General features: G+C 42.1%; 1 protein-coding gene across 1 annotated transcript in view; it reads right to left on the minus strand.

Annotated features, from left to right (window-relative positions):
- LOC140212027 (annexin A7-like) overlaps positions 1-23,010 on the minus strand; it is a 152,796-nt gene that overhangs the window by 108,508 nt on the left and 21,278 nt on the right. Inside the window, exons 2-5 of the mRNA XM_072282401.1 lie at positions 18,815-18,911; positions 8,781-9,261; positions 7,938-8,048; positions 1,388-1,458 (exon numbers count right to left, since the gene is read on the minus strand). Coding sequence (XP_072138502.1) covers positions 1,388-1,458; positions 7,938-8,048; positions 8,781-9,261; positions 18,815-18,859 — 708 coding nt within the window. The 5' untranslated portion in view covers positions 18,860-18,911. The remainder of the gene's footprint in view (positions 1-1,387; positions 1,459-7,937; positions 8,049-8,780; positions 9,262-18,814; positions 18,912-23,010) is intronic.

The following is a 23,010-nucleotide window of genomic DNA, read 5'->3' on the forward strand; positions in this document are numbered from 1 at the left end:
TGAAGGAAATTATGGCATCGGACCATATGTTATTGAAGAGCAGATTTTATTTGATTTAAATTGTGTAATTTGTCAGCAAACACAAATAGAGTACTCATTCTCCTCACTTCCAGATTTTAACAAGACACACTAGACTGTATAGATATTTCCATCTCATCCCTTACACTCTGTTAAATATCCTCTGAACCATTTCAGTGACCCTGCAGAACCTGCATTCTGTTATCTGAACATGGGTCGGTAGAGATCTGTGTTCTACATGGGATACAGTACTGGTAGACATAGTCCAATCAATATATAACACTGGGAGTAAATTACTGGTGAGGACAAGAATGTCAAGGTATAACACAGTGTACTGTAGAAGTGGGGAGAGATGCTTCACAATATAACAGTGGTACAGCACCAGTGGGAACACGACTGTCATAACATGGTATTAAGTCGCAGTAAAGTTTACATCAGGATTGTCACTGGGATGATATTGAAGAGAGAGAGGAACACAGGTTAGATGAACCCAATGGTATGAACAGTGAATTTTCAATTTGAGTTCGTCCATGCCCACTGTATTTCTTTCCCTCCCTTCCTGATCCACCCAGGTCCTCTCAGCACCTCCCCCTCTTTTTCCCAAAACCACCCCCAGCCTCCCCCATTACTCAAGTTTTGTTCTCCTCTCCCCTGATCCTATCTACAAATGTTTGTACATACCACCTACACACTTAACACAATGGGCCTCTTATTCCTTTCCCACTGGTTCCACCTTCCCATCGTCTCTCCCTTATCACCCTCCATATTTATCGAAGTCCAGCACCTGCAGCCTTGTGTATCTCCACATGAGTTACCAATCTCTGTCCTCACCTGGCTTCAACACCCTCCTCGCCTGGTTCCGGCCTCGGTCTCTCCCTCCCCCTCATCTCCTCATACTGACCAGCTCCCCCTAAGCTCTCAGTCCTGAGGGTCTCAACCCGAAACATCAGTCACCCCTCTGCCTCCACAGATGCTGCTGAATTCCTCCGACAATTTGTCATTTGCTCTGTTAGTTAACACTGGGTTTTGATACTAATGTGACAGCAACAAAGTACATTTCTGAGCAGTACTAAGGACATACACCCACCACTTCAGGAATAGATTCTTCCCCTCTGCTATCAGATTTCTGAATGGACAGTGAATCCATGAACTCTACCTGACTACTTTTTCCTCTTTGCACTACTCATTTAATTCTTTTTATATATACTTATTGTAATTTACAGTCCCAAAACAACAAATTTCACCACATATGCCAGTGATATTAAACCCAATTCTGATTAGAAAGGCAGGTTTAGATTCAGTATCCCCATAATATGCAACAGAAGAGTAGCCCGGTGATAGCTGGCAGTGGGTTACACTGGTAACGTACCTGTGAAGGAGCTGGGATGGGGCCAGTTGGAACACCTCCTGCACCAGGCACTGGTCCAGACGGATACCCACCTGAGAGATATTAAACTTTCATAGTAAGTTTGGCTTGGCATGGATACGGAGCAGTGTTACTTGTTCAATAGAGCTGACACTTTATTAAAGATTATTTTTCTCTTCCCTATTGATACTTGGATAACTCAATGGAATCAGGTGACTTACACACCCTCTCAAAGAGGACTATCCTTTACAGGTGAATTAGCTTTCTTAAGTAACCATCCGATTGTACCCTAGCCTAAGCTTCAGGATCAAGCACATTTGAGCAGAATGTACTATTGCTGAATATTGAATATTGTTACTATGCGGAACATTGTATATTGTCACAGCAGTACTGAACAGGTAGGTCTTTGCACAACAATGGACCTTCTGGATGTTGTAAAGAATGTAATGCTGAGAATTGGTCAGACTGCATTTGGAGTATTGTGAGCAGTTTTGGACCCCTTATCTAAGAAAGGATATGCTGGTATTGGAGAGGGTCCAGAGCAGGCTCTCTAGAATGATCCCCAGAAATCATTAGTTATACAAGCTCCAAGGCCAAACAACAAAAAGTAGAGATGGAAACTTTGGAAAAACAAATTAAATCTTTAGAGATAGAACTAAATGTGTTGGCGCGCGGCCAAGTGGTTAAGGCGTTGGTCTAGTGATCTGAAGGTCGCTAGTTCGAGCCTCGGCTGAGGCAGCGTGTTGTGTCCTTGAGCAAAGCAGTTAACCACACATTGCTCTGTGACAACACCGGTGCCAAGCTGTATCGGCCCTAGTGCCCTTCCCTTGGACAACATCGGTGGCGTGGAGAGGGAAGACTTGCAGCATGGGCAACTGCCGGTCTTCCATACAACCTTAGAACCTGGAAACCTTCCAAGGCACAAATCCATGGTCTCACAAGACTATCGGATGCCTATAAATGAAAGGGATGATCCAACAAAACAAAGAGATCTGCTACTTTTGAGAGCCAAATATAATAAATTATCTGCTGATAAAGCTGCAAAAAGTTTAATGTGTAAAGCAATCTTATTACGATCAAGGAGAAAAAGCTGGGAAAACCTTGGCATGGAGAATTTAAAAAATACAGTCTGATAGAGCAATTAACAGTATAATAACCTTTTCAGGAAGCCTAACAGTAGACCCATTGGAAATTAATAACAGTTTTAGAGAATTTTACGAACATTTATATAGATCAGAATACCCCCAAGCCTCAGAAGAATGGGACAAATTTCTTGATCAGTTTCAATTCCAGACACTGACAGAAGATGCAAAAAAGGAGTTAGATAGAGGTTTAACAATTGAAGAGGTATCACAGGCTATCCAAAATATTAACAGTGGTAAAGTGCCAGGGCCTGACGGCCTACCAATTGAATTCTACAAAACACTTCAAGAAAAATTACTAGTCCCACTCTTAAATATGTATGACAAATCTTATCGGAATAGAACTCTCCCACCCTCTTTAAGGTTGGCAATGTTAACACTGATCTTGAAATCAGGCAAACGGCCTAGAGAATGTTCCTCATTTAGACCAATAAGTCTAATTGGATTGGACACAAAAATACTTTGTAAAGCCTTAGCAAGAAGATTAGATCCTTATATCCCACATTTAGTTCATAGTGATCAGAATGGTTTTGTGCAAAAACGCCAAGGATTCCGTAATATTAAGAGTTCTTAACATAATTCATGAAAAATTTGACGCTAAAGATACAGCAATATTATCTCTGGATGCTCGATAGGCCTTCGGTAGAATAGAATGGCCATATTTATTTAATGTATTGCCTAGATTTGGATTTGGAAAGAACTTCCTTAAATGGATTCAGATTTTATATACAAATCCAATAGCCAGTGTCTTAACAAATAGTATAGTTTCTAAACCAGTCATCTTGGAGCGATCTACTCGCCAGGGAAGCCCTTTGTCACCGATGTTGTTTATACTGGCCACAGAACTCCTGGCTATGGCAATAAGAATGCAGACAGGTCTGTCGGGCATCCAGCGAGGAGAACAGGAACATAGACTATCCTTATATGCTGAAAACGTGATTCTTTTTTAAACAAATTTATCTGCCAGTATTCCAAACTTAATGCAACAGATGAATTGTTTGGGCAGTTCTCTGGTTATAACATTAACAACTCAATATCATCAGTACTATTTTTGAACAAAGAAGAAGACTGAAATCAGTCATAAAGTCCCCATTTATAAATGCAAAGGAAGGATTTACCTACTTTGGTGTCAAAATTGCCCCTGAAATTAAAACGATCGTCCCAACAAACTATGATCCACTAGTGGGCAAAGTGAAGAAGATATTGGATCGATGGATAACAATGCCCATATCAATGATTGGCCATATAAACATGATCAAAATGAATAATTACCAAAATTTCTATACCTTTTTCAATCACTTCCTCTCCCACTACCAAAATCATTTTTTGATATGCTTAATAGTATTTTTAGTTCATTCATTTGGAATAATAAAAAACCTAGATTGAGACTTGGGCTGCTATATCTGCCTTATGAAAGGGGAGGGCTACGGCTCCCGAACCTGAAATGGTATTATTGGTCTGCTCAGTTACATTCTGCAATGTTTTATTTCTCAATGGAGGCCCTTCCAGCCTGGGTGAATATTGAACAGGCAGCAGTAGTAAACCTCCCATTAAAGCTCTACAGTATCTATACTCTGCAGACCCAAGAAATCTGGAAAGAACAACCGAGAACCCTTTCCTCAAAAATACTATCGACATCTGGTATAAAGCACATCAGCATATTAAAGATACTCCTCCCATTTCTCGCTTCTCCCCAACATGGGGCAATACATACTTCAGGGCAGGAAGAGCAGATGGTGGTTTCAGAATCTGGGCAGACAAAGGTGTGCAGAAAATACAGGACCTTTATATGAATGGTAATCTCATTATATTTGACCAATTGTGTCAGACATACCATATTCCTAAAAAACACTTTTTAAAATATTTGCAACTGAAACATTTCATACTACCAAAATGTAAGCATTTAATATCTGAACCACCACTATCACACCTTGAAAATCTCACACTTCTAAACCTAAAGGGGAGGAGTCAGATTTCTTTATTCTATACAGCTTTGATGTCATATGATAAGGAGTCCACCAATGACAGGCTGGAGGCATGGAGACTGGATGTTCAAGAGGACAATAAGAAACTGAGTGGGAAATGGCATGTTTAAAAGCCCAAAAACAATCAATTAACACGAGAATGAAGCTATTACAATACAAATGGTTAATGAGAACTTATATTACCCCAGTCAAACTGAACCGTTGGTCCCCTGACATCCCTGACACTTGTGTTAAACCTTCAGAAGAAAAGGGTACTCTGTTTCACTGTGTATGGGACTGTCCAAAATTAAAAAAATACTGGAAAACAGTTCTTCAGACTATATCTGAGATTGTTGGAGTAAAGGTGCTTCACCAAGCAAAAATGTGTGTACTAGGTATATATCCAAAGAACTTTACTGTTAGTTCAAAACAGTCAATTTTAATTGACTTTGGACTCCTGCAGGCCAGGAGGATGATAGCTTTATCTTGGAGAAAAATGGATATACCTTCGATACACGTATGGGTGAAGGAGATGGCATCTTGTATTATATTGGAGAGACTGACTTACATAACCAGAGGAAGGGCAAGAGAATTTGAAACTGTGTGGAAACCTTTATTGGAGTTTCTTGGATGTCAAGGTGCACAGTCATTTTGAAATAGCTGTGTGTTGTTGAGTGCTTCTACAGTTTTTTCTCTGATGTGTTTTTATTTTATTTCTTTATTAAATATGTGAAGTATGTGAAATGTTATATTTCTTTTCCTTTGATGATTGTGAAAACCATGAGGACATGTTTCATTATTTAGCTTAATCATTATTATTGTTTATTTGTATATGTGAAATATATGTAAAATTCAATAAAAATATTGTTTAATAAAAGAATAATCCCAGGAATGAAAGGGATAATGTATGAGGAGCATTTGATGGCTCTGAGCCTGTACTTGCTGAAGTTTAGAAGAAATGAGGGCGATCTCACTGAAACCTGTTGAATATTTAAAGGTCTAGATAGAGTGGACGTAGGGAAGATGTTTCCTATATTAGGGAAGTCTAGGATCAGAGGTCACAGCCTCAGAATAGAAGGATGTCTCTTTAGAACAGAGATAAGGAAGAATTTCTTTAGCCAGAGGGTGGTAGATCCGTGGAGTTCATTCCCAGAGGAAGATCACGAGAATGATTCTGGGAATGAAATGGTTAACATGAGAGCAAAGATGCTTAAAGCATCCTTAGCTGTGGGTGAGGTGCCGGAAGATTGGATATCAGCTGATGTTCCTGTTTAAAAGAGGCTTAAGCCAGAAAATTTTAGGCCAGTGAGCCTAACATCAGCAGTGGAAAAGCTATTAGAAGGTATTCTAAAGGACTGGAGGGATCGGTGCTGGGTTCATTGTGGTTTGTCATCTATATCAACAATCTGGATGATAATGTGGTAAAGTGGATCCGCAAATCTGCAGATGACACCAGTATTTGGGGTGTAGTGCACAGTGAGGAAGACTATCAAAGCTTGGAGTGGGATTTGGACCAGATGGAAAAAAGAGCCAAGAAATGGCAGATGGAATTTAATGCAGACAAGTATGAGGTGTTGCACTTTCGGAGAACCAACCAGACAGTGAGCATTAGGGCACTGAGGAGCATGATAGAACAGTGCGACCTGGGAATACAGATCCATTATTCCTTGAAAGTGGCTGTTGAAGGTAGACAGGGCCAAAAAGAAAGTTTTTGGCACATTGGCCTTCATAAATCAAAGTATTGAATACAGGAGTTGGAATGTCATGTTGAAATTGTATAAGACATTGGTGAGGCCTAATTTGGAGTTTTGTGTGCAGTTTTGGTCAGCTATCTGCAGGAAATTATAAATAAGACAGAAAAAGTACAGAGAAAATTTACAAGGATGTTTCAGGGACTTGAGCACCTGAGCTATAGGGCAAGATTGGACAGGTTAATACTTTATTCCCTAGAATTGAGGGGAGATTTGATAGAGGTATACAAATTTATGAGGGGTATAGATAGAGTAATGCAGGAAGACCTTTTCCACTGAGGTTGAGTGAGCCTACAACTACAGGTCATGGGCAAAAGGTGAAAGGTGAAATATGTAAGGGGAACTTCTTCACTTAGAGGATGGTAAGAGTGTGGAGATCAGCACAAGTGGTGGAACCAGAATCATTTTCAACATTTAAGAGAAACCTGGATAGGAACATGGTTGGGAGGGGTATGGAGAACTATGGTCCGGGTGCAGGTCGATGGGACTAGGCAGATTAATGGTTCGGCATGGCCTAGGTGGGCCAAAAAGCCTGCCCCTGTGCTGTAGTGTTTTCTGATTCTATCTCATTGAAACCTATGAAATAATGAAAGGCCGTGACAGGGTGAATATGGAGAGGATGTTTCCTATAGTGGGTGAGTCTCGGACCAGAAGCCACAGCCTCAGAATATAGAGACGTCCATTTAGAACAGAGATGAAAAGGAATTTCTTTAGCCAGAGGGTGGTGAATCTGTGGAATTCATTGCCACAGATGGCTGCGGAGGAAAAATTATTGAGTATATTTAAAGCAAAGGGTGACAAGATCTTGGTTAGTTAGGGTATCAAAGATTATGTAGCGAAGGCAGGAGAATGGGGCTGAGAGGGATAATACATCAGCCACGATGGAATGGTGGAACAGACTCGATGGGCTAATGTCTTATGGAATATGAGGAAAAATGAAGTTAAACTGGATGAGGTATTAAAGTGTGGGGAATGAACAACAGTAGATGAGGTTAATGGGTTAATAAAGCAGGAGACAGATATGTTATAGTGGGAGGGAGCAGGAATTCACCTGGGTGGTATATTACAAGGTACTGGGAATGATTAGATCACTGCTTTTAGCAGGTCATTTCACAAACTGCTCCCGAGTTTCCTTCATAAATAAAACTAATGACTATTTGCAAGTGACTATTAATTATTCAGGAAAATACATGTCAGAAAACATAGAATAGGCTCCTCATCTCAGCACATTGTACCAAACTAATTCTGCTAATGAGGACTAATTAAACTAACCCCGGCACAGGGCATATTTGTCCATTCTCTGCACATTTATATGCCTCTATTGTATTGCCTCCATCACCATCCCTGGCAGTGAATTCCAGGCACCCACCACTCTCTATGTACAAAAAAGTTGCCCCACGCATTTCTTATAAAAACTTCCTCCTCTCATCATCGATAAATGCCCTTTACCATCGGACATTTTAATCCTGGCAGAACAATACTGGCTGTCTATCCTCTTGATATTTTATTAGGTGTCTCCTTAGCCTCCACAGCTCCAGAAATCTGATATTCAAGACTCATTAAAAAATGACAATTAAGAATGCAGTTTAAAATGCTGGAATGAACACCTTCTTTTAAAAACGTTAGTTGTATAAAAGCTTTGAGAACGGTAGGTTGCTGCAGTGTTTCGACACTGCCAGTGCTTCCCTTTCATTACCTGCAGGTGGGGCCCCGCCTCCCGAGTAGTTTTGGCCAGCAGGTTGAGGACATCCGCCATAGCCAGGAGCTCCGTAGCCAGGAGCAGCTCCAGGGGCAGTGCCGCCCGGACCTACAACAGAGAAATTCCTCACCGTCAATCCAGGAGAAGGTGCCTCACCATGAGAGTTGTACAGCCCGTAAAAGGCACTCTTACTGCCTCAGCCACAACGCCCATTTATAAACAACACAAAGCTACTACTTCCATTCTCTCCAACTTTCCTTGTCCCCATCTCCATGTCTCATCGGGTCTCTGAGTTGCAGGCTGCTCCCTGTAACCTCACACAGGAGGCCGAACTCCATTGCAGCACAGATTTTGAATTTTAAGTTGATTTGTCACTTAGTTTAACACAAAAGTACTAACATGGATTTTTATGGTTTCACTAACAGCTTGAACTACAAAGTCCTTTTCTTTTGCGTCACATTGTTACAGTATATAGACAAGGAAACATATTCTCCCTCTACACAGGCACAGGCCTATACTCATCTACTTTCACAACACAAAAATACAGGTAACTTTGCAGCTCTTCATGTGTGCAAACACTCACTCATCCACATTTGCATTCTCTCACCACAGCCAAACTCGTGCATACATGTCTAATCTGATGCTGTGTGTGCTTATATTGCTGCTGCAAGCAAGTTTCAGACTGCATTGTTATTCACCTGAACTTGGACCTGGGACAAAAAATTTGACTTTGGCTTTGACACGCGTGCATGCAAAATTTCCAGAGGCTTGAACCAAAACTAATTTCCTCAACTCACTGGAGCTTATAACCTTAACACAATCTCATTATGTTGTGCTTACCTGCAGGATAGGAGGGGTATCCCGATCCACCAGCTCCCCATGCGGGTTGGTTACCTGGAGGTGCAGGGTAGCCCCCCGAAGCTGCCGCTGGGTATGTGCCCCCAGCACCCTGAGAAGGCCAACCTGGTGCCTGGGGGTATCCTCCACCTGGTGCCTGGGGGTATCCTCCACCTGGTGGTGCTGGGTAGCTCCCACCTGGTGCTGCTGGGTAGCCTCCTCCTGGAGCCGCTGGGTAGCCTCCTCCTGGTCCGGCTGGGTAGCCCCCACCTGGTGGCGCTGGGTAGCTCCCTCCTGGTCCAGCTGGGTAGCCCCCAGCCCCAGCTGCTGGGTAGGCGCCACCACCAGCCCCTGGCGGGTAGGCGCCACCACCAGCTCCTGGCGGGTAGGCGCCACCAGGCCCTGGCGGGTAGGCGCCACCACCAGCTGCTGGGTAGGGGTACTGCCCACCGCCTTGGGGATATGCAGACTGCCCGTCTGATGGCTGAAATAAACAGAGAAATCACATTCAGTACTGCAGCAAAAACCCACTTCAACTAATTGACGCTCACGTCATTGGAACAAATTTTTAAGGCGATGGCACTGAGCACAAACACACAGGGAGCACATGTACAGCACATAACGTACATAAAGAAACTACAAAAACTGCCTTTGTGGACAATGGCACTGTCACGATTTCGTAATATACCAGCAGCAACAGATGACAAATTGAGTCGGGTTTTAATATTAAAACCACTATATTTATTTACATTTACTCAAAAATAAAATTAAATAAACTACACTCATAAACAGAAGTTAACAGTGTTATGTATCTATAGCTCACTTACACTCAAACTTAAAACCCATTCTTTACAAATCTTACTCAAGTACAGTCTTAATGTGGCAGTCCAGAGAACCCCAGTAATTCATGAAACAGGTGGGAGGAGAGACTTGTGGATTCACAATGCAGCGACAAGGGGATCACGGTGAATTCCAAAGATTCCACGGCTAGCGAACGAAGAAACGGTTATCGAAGATCCCAGCTGAGGAATACTGTTCCGAAGTCCACGAAGAGCGATTTCGCAAAGTGACTGTCACAAAATCCACACCCATGGATTATACGAAGGACAGACATGTCTCCACAATGTACAGTGTGCCACTGATTAACCCAATCCTTTGGGTTTGGCTAAGCAGTAGACTTTACCCTTCTCGAGCGTGAGCTGTTCCCAGATAGCTCAAAGCCTGTGATCTTCACTCTCTCTCTCTTTCCTTCGACTCCTTCTCAGCATGATGCCCACATTACTTTTATACCGTCGGCATACCGTCATAAGGTAACGCTCACAGAAACGAAACTGTGGACTCTCAGTAAAACGAACCTGGGGACACGTGACGCTCACAGTAAACGAAACTATGGACTCCCAGGAAAACGAAACTGTGGACACGTAACACCTCCCCCCAAAGAAGAGAAAATTTTGATCTGTAAGAGCAAAATTTTTACTACAATCCACAACATGTGGAAAAATACATATACGGTTATCATACAACACACTACAAACTAATACAACATATTGCAGAAGCATATACAAATATTAAATTCCACTCCATTATTAAAATTACATTGCAAATTTAACTTCTGCATCACAGCTTTTGCCTTTCCAGATGTTAATCAATTACATTATCCTTGCCTTTAAGAAGTGTTATCATAATCATACTACACAGTCAATCTCCACTGCTGAATTGGAGTTTCATTAACCATTTTCTAACATATACATAGGGTCTTGTTCAGCAATTCTACAGTTTTCAATATTCATGTGATATGGATGCTGTTTGATAGGTGTAGCATGACCGACATCCACATCATGTAAAGTTACTGTGGTTTGTTTGGGAACATCATGAAATAAATTTTCAGCGTTTAAAATTAACTGTTTCATCTATTCTCTCTGCTGTGGCTGTAAATGAGCTAATTTCTTGTCAATGTTTTGTAAAATAATCGAATTTGTTAGTTGAACTGAGACAAAATTTGGTTTGAAATTAGCCTCAGATGTATCATTTGATGAGTTCCCAGGGATATCAGACCCATTTGTTTTGACAACAATGCTCACAGTTGGTGCCTGCTCTTCAAAATATGGTTTCAACATGTTTATATGTACCAATTTCGTCAATCTGGTGTTTTGCCTACAAAATTCACATCGTCTATTTTAGTCACTATTTCATAAGGTCCATGGTATCTGGCTTGCAACGGGTTGGTCAATACTGGAAACAAAACAAGGACTTTATCACCCACCTGGAATGATCTCATTCGAGCTTGTTTATCATACCAAGTTTTCATTCTTTCCTGGGCTGATTTTAAATTTTCCTTTGCTAGGTTGCAAGCCCTTTGCAATTTGTCTTTGAACTTCAGAACATAATCTAGCAAATTAACATGCAGATCATTGTTAACCCACTGTTCCTTTAACAATGCCAAAGGTCCTCGGACCTGGTGACCAAACACAAGTTAAAAGCCTAGGGACTCTTGTACTGACTCCCTTACTGCAAATAAAAGCAAATAAGTCCTCTCGTCCCAATCCTTCTCATTTTCAATACAGAATGTCCTAATCATGGTTTTGAGGGTAGAATGAAATCTCCCTAAGGCCCGTTGGGATTCTGGATGATATGCAGATGATATAATCTGTTTGGCTCCCAATTTGTAAACTACCTGCTGGAATAATCCTGACATAAAATTACTGCCTTGATCAGACTGAATTTCTTTATGCAAACCAAATAAAGTAAAGAAGCTTTACGAGAGCCTTTGATATAGTTTTGGCTTTTATATTTCTGAGAGGTATTGCCTCTGGAAATCTAGATGCTGTACAAATGATAGCAATACTGATGACCAGCTTTAGTCTTTGGCAAAGGGCCAACACAATCCACAATAACTTTAGAAAAGGGTTCACCAAATGCAGGAATAGGCTGCAGTGGGGCCACTGGGGTGACCTGATTAGGTTTACCCACAACCTGAAAAGTGTGCCAAGTCCTGCAAAATGTTGCAACATCTTCCCTTAAACTAGGCCAGAAGAATTGTTTTAAAACTTTGTTCACAGTTTTCTTCACACCTAGATGGCCACCCAAGGGTTCACTATGGGCCAAAGTTAAAATCTCATTCCTATAGGCTTTAGGAACTACAACCTGGTGAACAATTGCCCATTCCTCACTTGCAGGAACATCATGTGGTCTCCACTTCCTCAGTAACACTCCAAATTTGAAATAAAACCCTACTGGCACTTTATCAATCTCCTCGCCAGAGAGAGCTTTTTCTCTTAAAGCTTCAATCTCAGGGTTTCTGCTCTGTTCTGATATAAACTCCTTCCTAGGCAGAGATAAATCTTTATTATCAGATTTAATACCTGGATCCTGGTGAAACAATGAAGGCAGAAAAGTCCCTGACAAGTCATCAAAATCTGATTTCCTATTTGGGCTATCATGAGTAGCCGAATCATGCTGCACAGGACCATCTGCATTGGCAAGTTTCTTGGCCCTAGCTCGAGTAACTGCACACGAGGGATAAATGTTAGGGTCTATCTTTGAATCATTATTGATTGGCTTAGTTGTCAGCTGCACTGCAGGAACAACTTTACCACCTGCTAGGTCATTTCCTAACAACAAATAAACACCTTCCACTGGTAAACTGGGTCGTAGTCCTATTTTAACAAGTCCTGAAACTAACTCTGACTTCAAAATAACCTTGTGCAGAGGTACAGGAACAACATCACACCCAATACCTCGAATAAGATTTACCTCACCAATGGCAGTCTCATCACCAAACTTTAGAACACTGCCTAACATAAGTGACTGAGAAGCCCCAGTATCTCAAAGAATTTTCACCAGTACCAGAGTTGACCCTTCCTTTACTGAAACAAACCCATCTGACGTAAATGAAGGTAGACATCTTAGCCTTTGACAGAGCTTCATCAGAATATTCAGAACCCCATGGATTCACAGATGTTTCAACATTTTGAACACAGGCATCTGGAGCTGCCTCCTTTCCCTTCTTTTTCAGAAGCCATAACATGATCAGGTTTCCTACACGAGTGACAAGTAGAACCAGAGGGCTTCCGCTTTAATTGTTTCCCTTCACCCTTACCTTTGTAACTAGACCCAGATTTGATTTCTCGTTTACCCTGACTATTCAAGCTACTCTTTTGGAAGGTCTTACTCGGGATAAACTTAAACTTGTGGGTTAAGGCAAACTCATCTGCTAATTTAGCAGACCCCTGAAAAGTGGCGGTATCCTTTTCATCTAAATATGCTTTTATATCATTAGGGATGCACCTCTTAAATTCTTCAATTAAAACCAACTCTTTCAAGTTGTCAAAATCAGCATCTACATTTTTAGATGTGCACCAGCAGTCAAAACACACAAACTTCTCGTAAGCAAATTCCACGTAAGTCTGGTTCACAGATTTCCTCAAATTTCTAAACCTTTGCCTATAGGCTTCTGGAACACTCTGTAACAAGAGAGGCCAGCTTCCTTCCAGCCAATTTAGGCTCTGAGCCACTTTCTCAAAATGCTGAAAGTATTTATCAACCTCAGTTTCATCAAATGGAAGGACCAATTTAACTTCCTGACTGGCAACAAACTTATCCCCAGAGTCAAACACTAGACCCCTTTGCTGCAACTTCTCTATCTTCTCTAACTCAAACCTCCTTTGCCTTTCTGCTTCCTCCCTCTGTTTTTCTGCTTCTTCAGCTGCAAACCACCTCTGTTTTTCTGCTTCTTCAGCTTCAAGCTGTTTTTGTCGTAACTCAATCTCGAGCTGTTTTCCTCTTAACTCAGCCTTGGGCTGTTGCTGTCTTCGTCTATTCTCAGCCTCCATCTTTAGTTTTTCCAACTTGTACTGGAGCTCAAGATCACTGGGTTTACTTTCAGGAAACCTTTCTAACACCCCCTCTTCAAACTTCCCCAAGGAAATATAGTGCTCAGCTATTATCCTCTGAATCTGTACCTTTTTCATATCCCGTTTTACCGCAGTAAGTTCCAGCCCCTTAGCAATGGCCAACAAGCCGTCCTTTCTAGCATCCCCTAATGCCTTACGGTCTGGCAATGCCAGAAATGCTCAATATCCATTGCTGCTGGTTTCCCACACAAGTCAATCAAAAGCATAGTAGCCAATGAGATCACTAGTCAATCAATCAATAAGCTCCAAATTTGTTCATATCCTGGATGAGCCCCCAATTTTGTCCTGATTTCGTAATGTACCAGCGGTAAGAGATGACAAATTGAGTCAGGTTTTAATATTTAAACCACTATATTTATTTACATTTACTCAAAAATATAGAAAATTAAATAAATTACTTTCATAAACAGAAGTTAACAGTGTTATGCGTCTCTAGCTCACTTACAGTCAAACTTAGAACCCGTTCTTAACAAATCTTACTCAAGCACAGTCTTAAAGTGGCAGTTCAGAGAGTCCCAGAAATTCACGAAATAGGTGAGAGGAGAGACTTGTGGGTTCACAGTGCAGCGACGAGGCGATCATGGAGAATTCCAAAGGTTCAACGGCTAGCCAACAAAGAAACGGTTACCGAAGTTCCCAGCTGAGGAATACTGTTCCGAAGTCCACGAAGAGCGATTTCACAAAGTGACTGTCACAAAATCCACACCCATGGATCATACCAAGAATAGACACATCTCCACAATGCACATTGTGCCACTGATTAACCCAATCCTCTGGGAATGGGTAAGCAGTAGACTTTACCCTTCTCGATCGTGAGCTGTTCCCAGATAGCTTGAAGCCTGTGATCTTCACTGTCTCTCTCTTTCCTTCGACTCCTTCTCAGCACAATGCTCACATTACTTTTATACTGTTGGCATACGTCATAAGCTAACGCTCACAGAAACGAAACTGTGGACTCTCAGTAAAACGAACCTGGGGACACGTGACGCCCACAGTAAACAAAACTATGGACTCCCAGGAAAACAAAACTGTGGACATGTAACTGGCACCAACTGCATCAGGGGCACTGAATCCAACATGGGACCCTCTCAGGCAAGTATTCCAAAAGGAAATCCATTTATTCCTGTTCACAGAACAATTAGGGATGAATGGCCATTCAATCTCTTTGATTTATCCAAACAGGATGACCAGTGGTTTTTAAATGTCCGTGCTACCCTGTCTAGGGTTGTGTTCTAGATATTGATCAGCAGCTCCCGTATGTGCTCTCTTGCAGTTTAATGGATACATTCCAAAACACTATCTCCAATTGCTTTTGACGGGCAGCGCGGCAGTGTAGCGGTTAGCACAATGTTATTACAGCACCACTGAGCCGGGTTTAATTCTGCCGCTATCTGTAAGAAGTGTACATGTTTGCCCCGTGATCATGTGGGTTCAGAATCAGGTTCATTCTCACTGGTATGTGACGCGAGATTTGTTAACAGCAGCAGCAGTTCAATACAATACATAATATAGAAGAGGAAAAAATAATAAATAATAAGTAAATCAATTACAGTATACGTATATTGAATAGATTAAAAAATATGCAAAAAACAGATATATTGTATATTAAAAAAAGTGAGGTAGTGTCCAAGGGTTCAATGTCCATTTAGGAATTGGAATGCAGAAGGGAAGAAGCTGTTCCTGAATCACTGAGTGTGTGCCTTCAGGCTTCTGTACCTCCTACCTGATGGTAACAGTGAGAAAAGGGCATGCTCTGGTTGCTGGAGGTCCTTAATAATGGACACTGCCTTTCCGAGACACCGCTCCCTAAAGATGTCCTGGGTACTTTGTAGGGCACCCAAGACGGAGCTGACTAGATTTACAACTTTCTGCAGCTTCTGTTGGTCCTGTGCAGTAGCTCCCCCCACCCCCATACCAGACAGGGATGCAGCCTGTCAGAATGCTCTCCATGGTATATCTATAGAAGTTTTTGAGTGCATTTGTTGACATGCCAAATATCTTCAAACTCCTAATGAGGTATAGCCGCTGTATTGCCTTCTTTATAACTCACGCATTTCAAAGGCACACTGGTTAGTAGGTTAATGGTCACATGGTGTAATTGGATGGTGCAGGCTCACTGGGGCGAAACCCTCCCAATGGTTGAAGATCTGCAGTATATGTGGGATAAGCCAGAGATTTCTGTGGTTTGGTGTATGGATGGAGGAAATGACCAGTGTGGTTTGGGTGCGTGGACTGATTCAGAGAGCGACATGATCAGGACTGCAATGGAGCCAGAGACCAGGAGCGCAGTTCAGCAAATAGTCAGAATCAGGAACCAGAAACACGATTCAGTGTACAGCCGGAATCAGGGACCAGAAACACAATTCAGTGTTCAGCTGGAATCAGGGAACAGGAACCCAATTCAGTGTAAAGCTGGAATCAGGGACCAGAAACACGATTCAGTGTAAAGCCGGAATCAGGGACCAGGAACCCAATTCAGTGTAAAGCCGGAATCAGGGACCAGAAACACAAGTTCAGTGTACAGCTGGAATCAGGAATCAAGAATCAGGAACACAGTTCAGGGTATAACTTGAATTAGAGACCAGGAACTCAGTAAATGTGTGCATCCGGAATCAGAGATCAGGAAGACGATTCAGTGTACAGTCAGAGTCAGGGATCAGAAACCCAATTCAGTGGACAGTCAGAATCAGGGACCAGGAACACAGTTCTGTGTACAGTGGAACCAGGGACCCGGAACACAGTTCTGTGTACAGTGGAACCAGGGACCTGGAACAAAGTTCTGTGTACAGTGGAATCAGGGACCAGGAACCCAGCTGAATATACAGCTGGGCTTGGGAGCTGGTGAGCAACGTATATCTAAGTATAGCTGGGGTATCCCTCACGTTTCTCCTTCCAGTGGTAAAATGCTGCTCCCAAATCAGTGTGAATTCTGTCCACCTGAAGAAACACTGGATGTGATATTCACTGTCCAACAGTTCCAAGAAAAAAAGCTGAGACTAGCACCAGCTACTACACATCACTTCATTTTAATCTCACAAAGCTTCTGACTCCCATTCATCAGGAAAAATTGTTGAATACCTCCTCAAATTCAACTGCTAACATAGCCAGGGAAAGAGAAGTTGAAGTTCAAGACCTCAGAGTTGAACAAAACACACAATCTACTGGACAGCAGTGATTCCTGACCCCCTAGGTAGTTCTGAGACCCGGTCTACCTTCAACAAATCAATGCTCCCTTAACAAAATTCTCCATAGTCATTGAAACAATAAGTAACCATATCAGTGTCCTTTCCCCGGCTGGTATCCCCAGTACTGACAACCTTATTTCAGTCAGTCAGTCACACTAAACAGGCTACACTGTTTGTATGCCCGACACTGGACTTCAGAAACTGACATATAATTGTGAACGCTGAAAAGGAGGAGCTTATAAAAGGTCAATGTTTCAAGTCAATTTATTATAGAAGTGCATATATGTCACCGAATACTACCTTGAAATTAATTTTCTTGCATTCATAGTAGAACTACGAAATAAAATAGAGTCAATGAAAAACTACATACAAACACTGACAAACAACCAATATGTGAAAGACAAACTGTACAAATAAACAAAAATAATATTAAATAAATAATTCTGAGAACATGAGTTGCTGAGTCCTTGAAAGAAGGTTATCAGGTGGACACTGCTCAAGAATTCACTCACCACTTATAAGCTAGGTAAGGAATTAGCAGGACATCAATGCAGTGAGGTAGAATGCTGCCTGTCTAAACAAGATAGACATGGCAAATAAAGCTGGGCATATCACAACAACTTCCTGAGGACATGTTAGATTAATAATGCCACACCCCAGTCAGTTAGAGTGGAGTGTATAGTGAAGGGCCATTGTGGGAGAATCCAATTCAGCCTCCACCCTCCATCCTTGATGCACACAGTCTCCAATGCGTCCGTTCAACTGAACTCCTCCACTGACCAGTCCAGTTATACTGAGGGAAATTGTTCTGCCAGTGCATAACACATTAACACATTCAGTTGGGCTGGGAGAAACCAGGGATCTCTGGCTCCCTATACCACAGTATATAAATGGGGAACCGTTTCTGTCAAGGTAAAGGGAAGAACAGCATTTCATTTTAAAAGAACTAAAATTTACAATTCAGCAAACAGGAATGAGGCAAGAGCAGTGGAAACAGACAAAGCAAATGCGCTTGTTCTTGCTATGTGGTTGCAGGAATGGAGGCTGCCATTTTCTGAGACTATTCATGCAGCCACCATTTTGTGAACTGCTTTTTTAGCTCAGGGATAGCTTAATCAGAGTACATGAACGTGGACTCAAAAAGTTTTCTGTAGATCACATGGTAAACCTGAGACCATTTTCAGATAAGCTGTTTATTATATAGAAGGAACAGCTTGCGATTTGGTGGTCTGCACCCAGAGTGTGGCTGACCTGATTGAACTAGTTTGAAGCAGTCTGAGTTGGAAAGAACAAAGGAGATTACCTGAGGAGGAAAGAGCCAAAAGGTAATATTGCTTGTAGCCTTAGGCCAATTCCAGCGAGAAGCTGACACAAGTCAATCAGATGAGCTTGAGCCAACAAAATTGAAACATAACAGATTGATCTGCTAAGGAAAAGGATAAGAACAGAGGATTTTGGGAACATAGGCAGCGACAACTCTGTGGAGACCAACCATCACAGAAGTGGATGACCCCATATTAGAAACGTGGATATTACATCAGGATCAAGAGGAACGTTTGACAAAGGTAGCCTCCTTTCCCTGGATATTACATTTTCTATTCTTTGACTGTCCATGGAGGGTCAGGGAAATCGAGTGAGTGTGGACAGAAATATTCAGTTTTATAAATTCATGTGCTTGTTAACTGAGCCAATAAAGGTACTTGTCAGTAAATGCACATTCTCCCTGTACTCATCTGATCATTATTGTTGAGGGTTAATACCTGCAATAATTTTTTTTGGTGTCAGAATAAATTATTGCTGAATGAATCCAGGCGAAGTGGAAGATTTTCACTTCCCTATCAACATGGTCTCTTTCCTGTCAAGGGTCTTAAGAGGCAGAGGGGATCACATGAATAAAATGTGTTTTGATTATTGGAAGTATTTATAACCAGGTACTTACAGGATAGGCTGGATAGCCAGATGAGGGGTAGCCAGGGTATGCCATTCTAAATGATTAGACACAAAGCCGAAGGTGCTTGGTCAATATTCCACAGCTTCTGAAAATACAAAACAAGATATGACCATTTAGACTTACTTCAAAAACAATCTGCATTCACATAGTACCAATAATGCAAGGAACCTCATCAGGCAACACTTATTAAACAACACACATCAAAGTTGCTGGTGAACACAACAGGCCAGGCAGCATCTCTAGGGAGAGGTACAGTCGACGTTTCGGGCCGAGACCCTGATGCTGCCTGGCCTGCTGCATTCACCAGCAACTTTGATGTGTGTTGCTTGAATTTCCAGCATCTGCAGAATTCCTCGTGTTAACTTATTAAGCAGCATGATGACCATGCACAATGACCACAGACTTGAAACATTAACTCTGTTCATCTCTGCATTTTGAATTTTTGATAAACAGGCCAAAGTCAGAAAATCTTCCAAGAGGGTGAACCCTTGCAAGGCATCAGGCCCTGATGGTGTACCTGGGCACTGAAAGCCTCTGCTACCCAACTGGTGGGAAGGTTCACGAGCATCAGTTTCTCACTGTGCAGCCAGAGGTTCCCACCTGCTTCAAAATGGCGACAATCATACCAGTGCCCAAGAAGAGCAAGGTGAGCTGCCTCAATGACCAATGCCCAACGCCCAGTTGCACTCACATCTACTTTGACAAAGTGCTTTGAGGGGTTGGACATGGCAAGAGTCAACTATCTTATCAAGGACTTGGACCTGCGGCAATTTGCCTATCGCCACAAAAGGTATACAACGAATGTAGCTTCACTGGCCCTCTCCTCGGCCTTGGGCCACGTGGACAACAGCAAAACCTATGTCAGGCTGCTGTTTATTGATCACAGCTCAGAGTTCAACACAATCATACCCACAGTTCTAATCAACAATATCCAGAACCTGGGCCCCTCTGTCTCCCTTGAGAACTGGATCCATGACTTCCTCACCGGGAGACCACAGTCAGTGTGGATTGGAAATAACATCTCCTCCTCGCTGACAATCAACACTGCCATATCTCAAGAATGTGCGCTTAGCTCACAGCTCTACCCCCTCTACACCCATGACTGTGGCTTGGCACAGCTGAAATGCCATATATAAATTTGCCGACCACACAACTATTGTTGGCAGAACTTCGGGTGGTGACGAGGAGGTGTACAGGAGCAAGACAGATCAGCTGGCTGAGTGGTGTTGTAACAACAACCTTGCACTCAATGTCAATAAGACCAAAGAGCTGATTTTGGACTTTAGAAAGGGTAAGACGAGAGAGCACACACCAGTCCTCATAGAGAGATTAGAAGTGGAAAGGGTAAGCAGTTTCAAGTTCCTGGGTATCAATATCTCTGAAGATGTGTCATGGGTCCAACATATTGATGCAACTAAAGGCTTGACAGCAGTTAAATTTCATTAGGAGTTTGAAGACATGTGGCATGTCACCAAAGACTCTCACAAATTTCTACAGCTGTACGATGGAGAGCATTCTAACTGGTAGCATCACCATTTGGTGTGGAGGGGCCACTGCGCAGGATTGAAAAAAGCTGCAGAAAGATGTAAACTCAGCCAACTCCATCATGGGCACTGACCTGCACAGCATCAAGGGCACCTTCAAAAGGCAGCATTCAACACTAAGGAGCCCCATCACCCAGGACATTACCTCTTCTCATTGCCACCATCAAGGAGGAGGTACAGGAGTCTGAAGGAACACACTCAACATTTCAGGAACAGCTTCTTCCCCTCCGCCATCCAATTTCTGAATGGACAGTGGACCCAGGCACACTACCTCAATATATTTTTTTCTTATTTTTGATCGCTTTTTGCACTATTTAATTTTTCATATATATTCCTTCAACTTATAGTCTTTTTATTATTATGTACATATTGCAATCTACTGCTGCAGTAAAACAACGAATTTCAAGACATATGCCAGAGATATTTAACCTGATTCTGATAATTTCATTCAGATCCTTAAATTACTGCTGAAGGATTGGAACTAGACTCTCTGTATTGTTTGACCAGTAACACAACTCGCTCATTATCATACTCACACATGTAAATACAGTTCTGTGTGGCATAGTAACGGGTGAAGCAACTGAGTTCAAAGTACATCTCCAGCTTGCAGAAACTAGGAGAGGGAAGGGACCAGAGATAAAGACATAATAAGGTTAACTCTTCCCACCCACGCACACAATTGGAAGGGAAAAGCACACTCAGGTGCATCAAATAAACACCACACAGAACTAACAAATATATATACAGTCACCTCAACAAGGGTCAGTGACAGCAGATTCCTCAGACAGGTGTAACAATCAAATTGAGAAACTGTTTTTATCTGCATTATACCCTATCATGCCACATGCTCAGAGCACCGCCCACACGTCAAGTTATTACAGCTGGAATGGGCTTTTATATAAAATTTGTTTTGGGGTTTTCAGTCTGACAGGGAAGGCCAGCATTTCTTGGTCAGCTTTTACTGCCCTTCATTTAGTTGTTTCCTATTTGAACCACAACTGTCCTGCTGACAGTGCTCCCAAAGTCTTGTTGACAGGGAGTTCCAAGATTTAGACTTTGATAATGACGGGATGGTAATATAAAGTATCTTCAGATTGGGATGATGTGTGACTTGGAAGGGAGCTTGAGGTTAGTGACATTTGTGCCAGCCCCGTTTTAGATGGTGGTAGAGGGTATGATTTCAGAAGTGATACTATTGAGGCATGTGTATTTCTGGGGATGCTTCATGGGATTTTCCCCTTGTAAGGGAATCTAAAATTAGTGGGCGTAGCTTTTTATACACATTTTATACTGATGAGCAGGAATTTCTTCTCTCAGGAGTGTTTTGAGACTTTGAAAGTCTCTACCCTAGAGAGATATGGAGGCAGAGTCACTGAGAATATTCAAGGATAAGACAAACTTATTTTGGACTAAAGCCGAGACAAGCAGAATGGGACACAACACAGTCAGGAAACTGAAGTTGAGCCAAGACCTTGTCAGATATTATTTTATTGCATGGCATGCAGGCTTGAGGGGTCAAATGGCCTTCTCCTCCTATTTCATTTAAAGGGTGACACAAACACCCAAGGTTTGATTGCTGGCATTTGATGACCTCTGAAACTGAAAGGGTACACGGGGTAGGAAAGAAGATTAATGATGGGCACCATTCAGTAATTTGTTCAAGACCTGATCAAAAGGCATCCTACAGGAACAGAAAATGATTTATTTATTTAGACATACAGTGCAGAACAGGCTCTTCAGGCCTACCAACCCACTGATTTAACCCTAGCCTAATCACAGGTCAATTTACAATGACCAATTAACTCACTAACCAGGACATCTTTGGACTGTGGGAGGAAACTGGAGCACTCGGAGGAAACACACATGCACACAGGAAGGACAAACAAACTTTCTTACAGAGGACGCCGAAACTGAACTCCAAACTTTGACTTCCCGAGTTGGAATACTGTCACACTATCTGCTATGCCACCATGGTAACTGTTGGACTGAACACAACCAGAGCTTCACATGGGCAAGGAATTTCAATGCACTCTGGTGTATCTGTCAATAAACTCATCTGAACCTAAATCTTGATGGAAATGAGTATAATGCACAGTATACTCTAAGGATAGATTCCAAAAATAAGGGAGATCTGCGAAAAATGGCTACAGTGATTTGGGGGAATGTTTCAAAAATGGAGAAGATTGGCCTCTCATTCTTTTGACTCCATGTCCATAAAAGAACAAGAGCAAATTGTCCAAAAATCTAAGAAATACACAAAGGTTTGGAAGAGAGTGGGGCACAGGAAAATTTGTTGCTGCTGAGTTGATGGATGGGAATTTATTTATAAAAGTAGCACGCACCTAGGATGTTGAAAATGCTTCAGTGCCAATGATAACTTGAAAAGCTGCCAGCAAGATTGGCCGCCATTTAGACAATGCAAGTTCCCACATTGAGTTACTGAGAGCAATTTTTATGGTCAGTGGCTGAGAAGACCTCCAAGAGGGCCACAGCCTTGGCCTGGTTTGAGGGCTTGCATGGCTCATTGACCTCGAGAGCTATGTTCGCTGGAGTCAGGGCTTTATGCTTTGACCCCTGGTGAAGTCACCCATGCCAAATAGGTCAAAGGTTTGAGACCAGACTTAGAGTGGTCTACCGGTC

This window comes from Mobula birostris, chromosome 18, assembly GCF_030028105.1.
Source record: "Mobula birostris isolate sMobBir1 chromosome 18, sMobBir1.hap1, whole genome shotgun sequence".
Lineage (NCBI taxonomy): Eukaryota > Metazoa > Chordata > Chondrichthyes > Myliobatiformes > Myliobatidae > Mobula > Mobula birostris.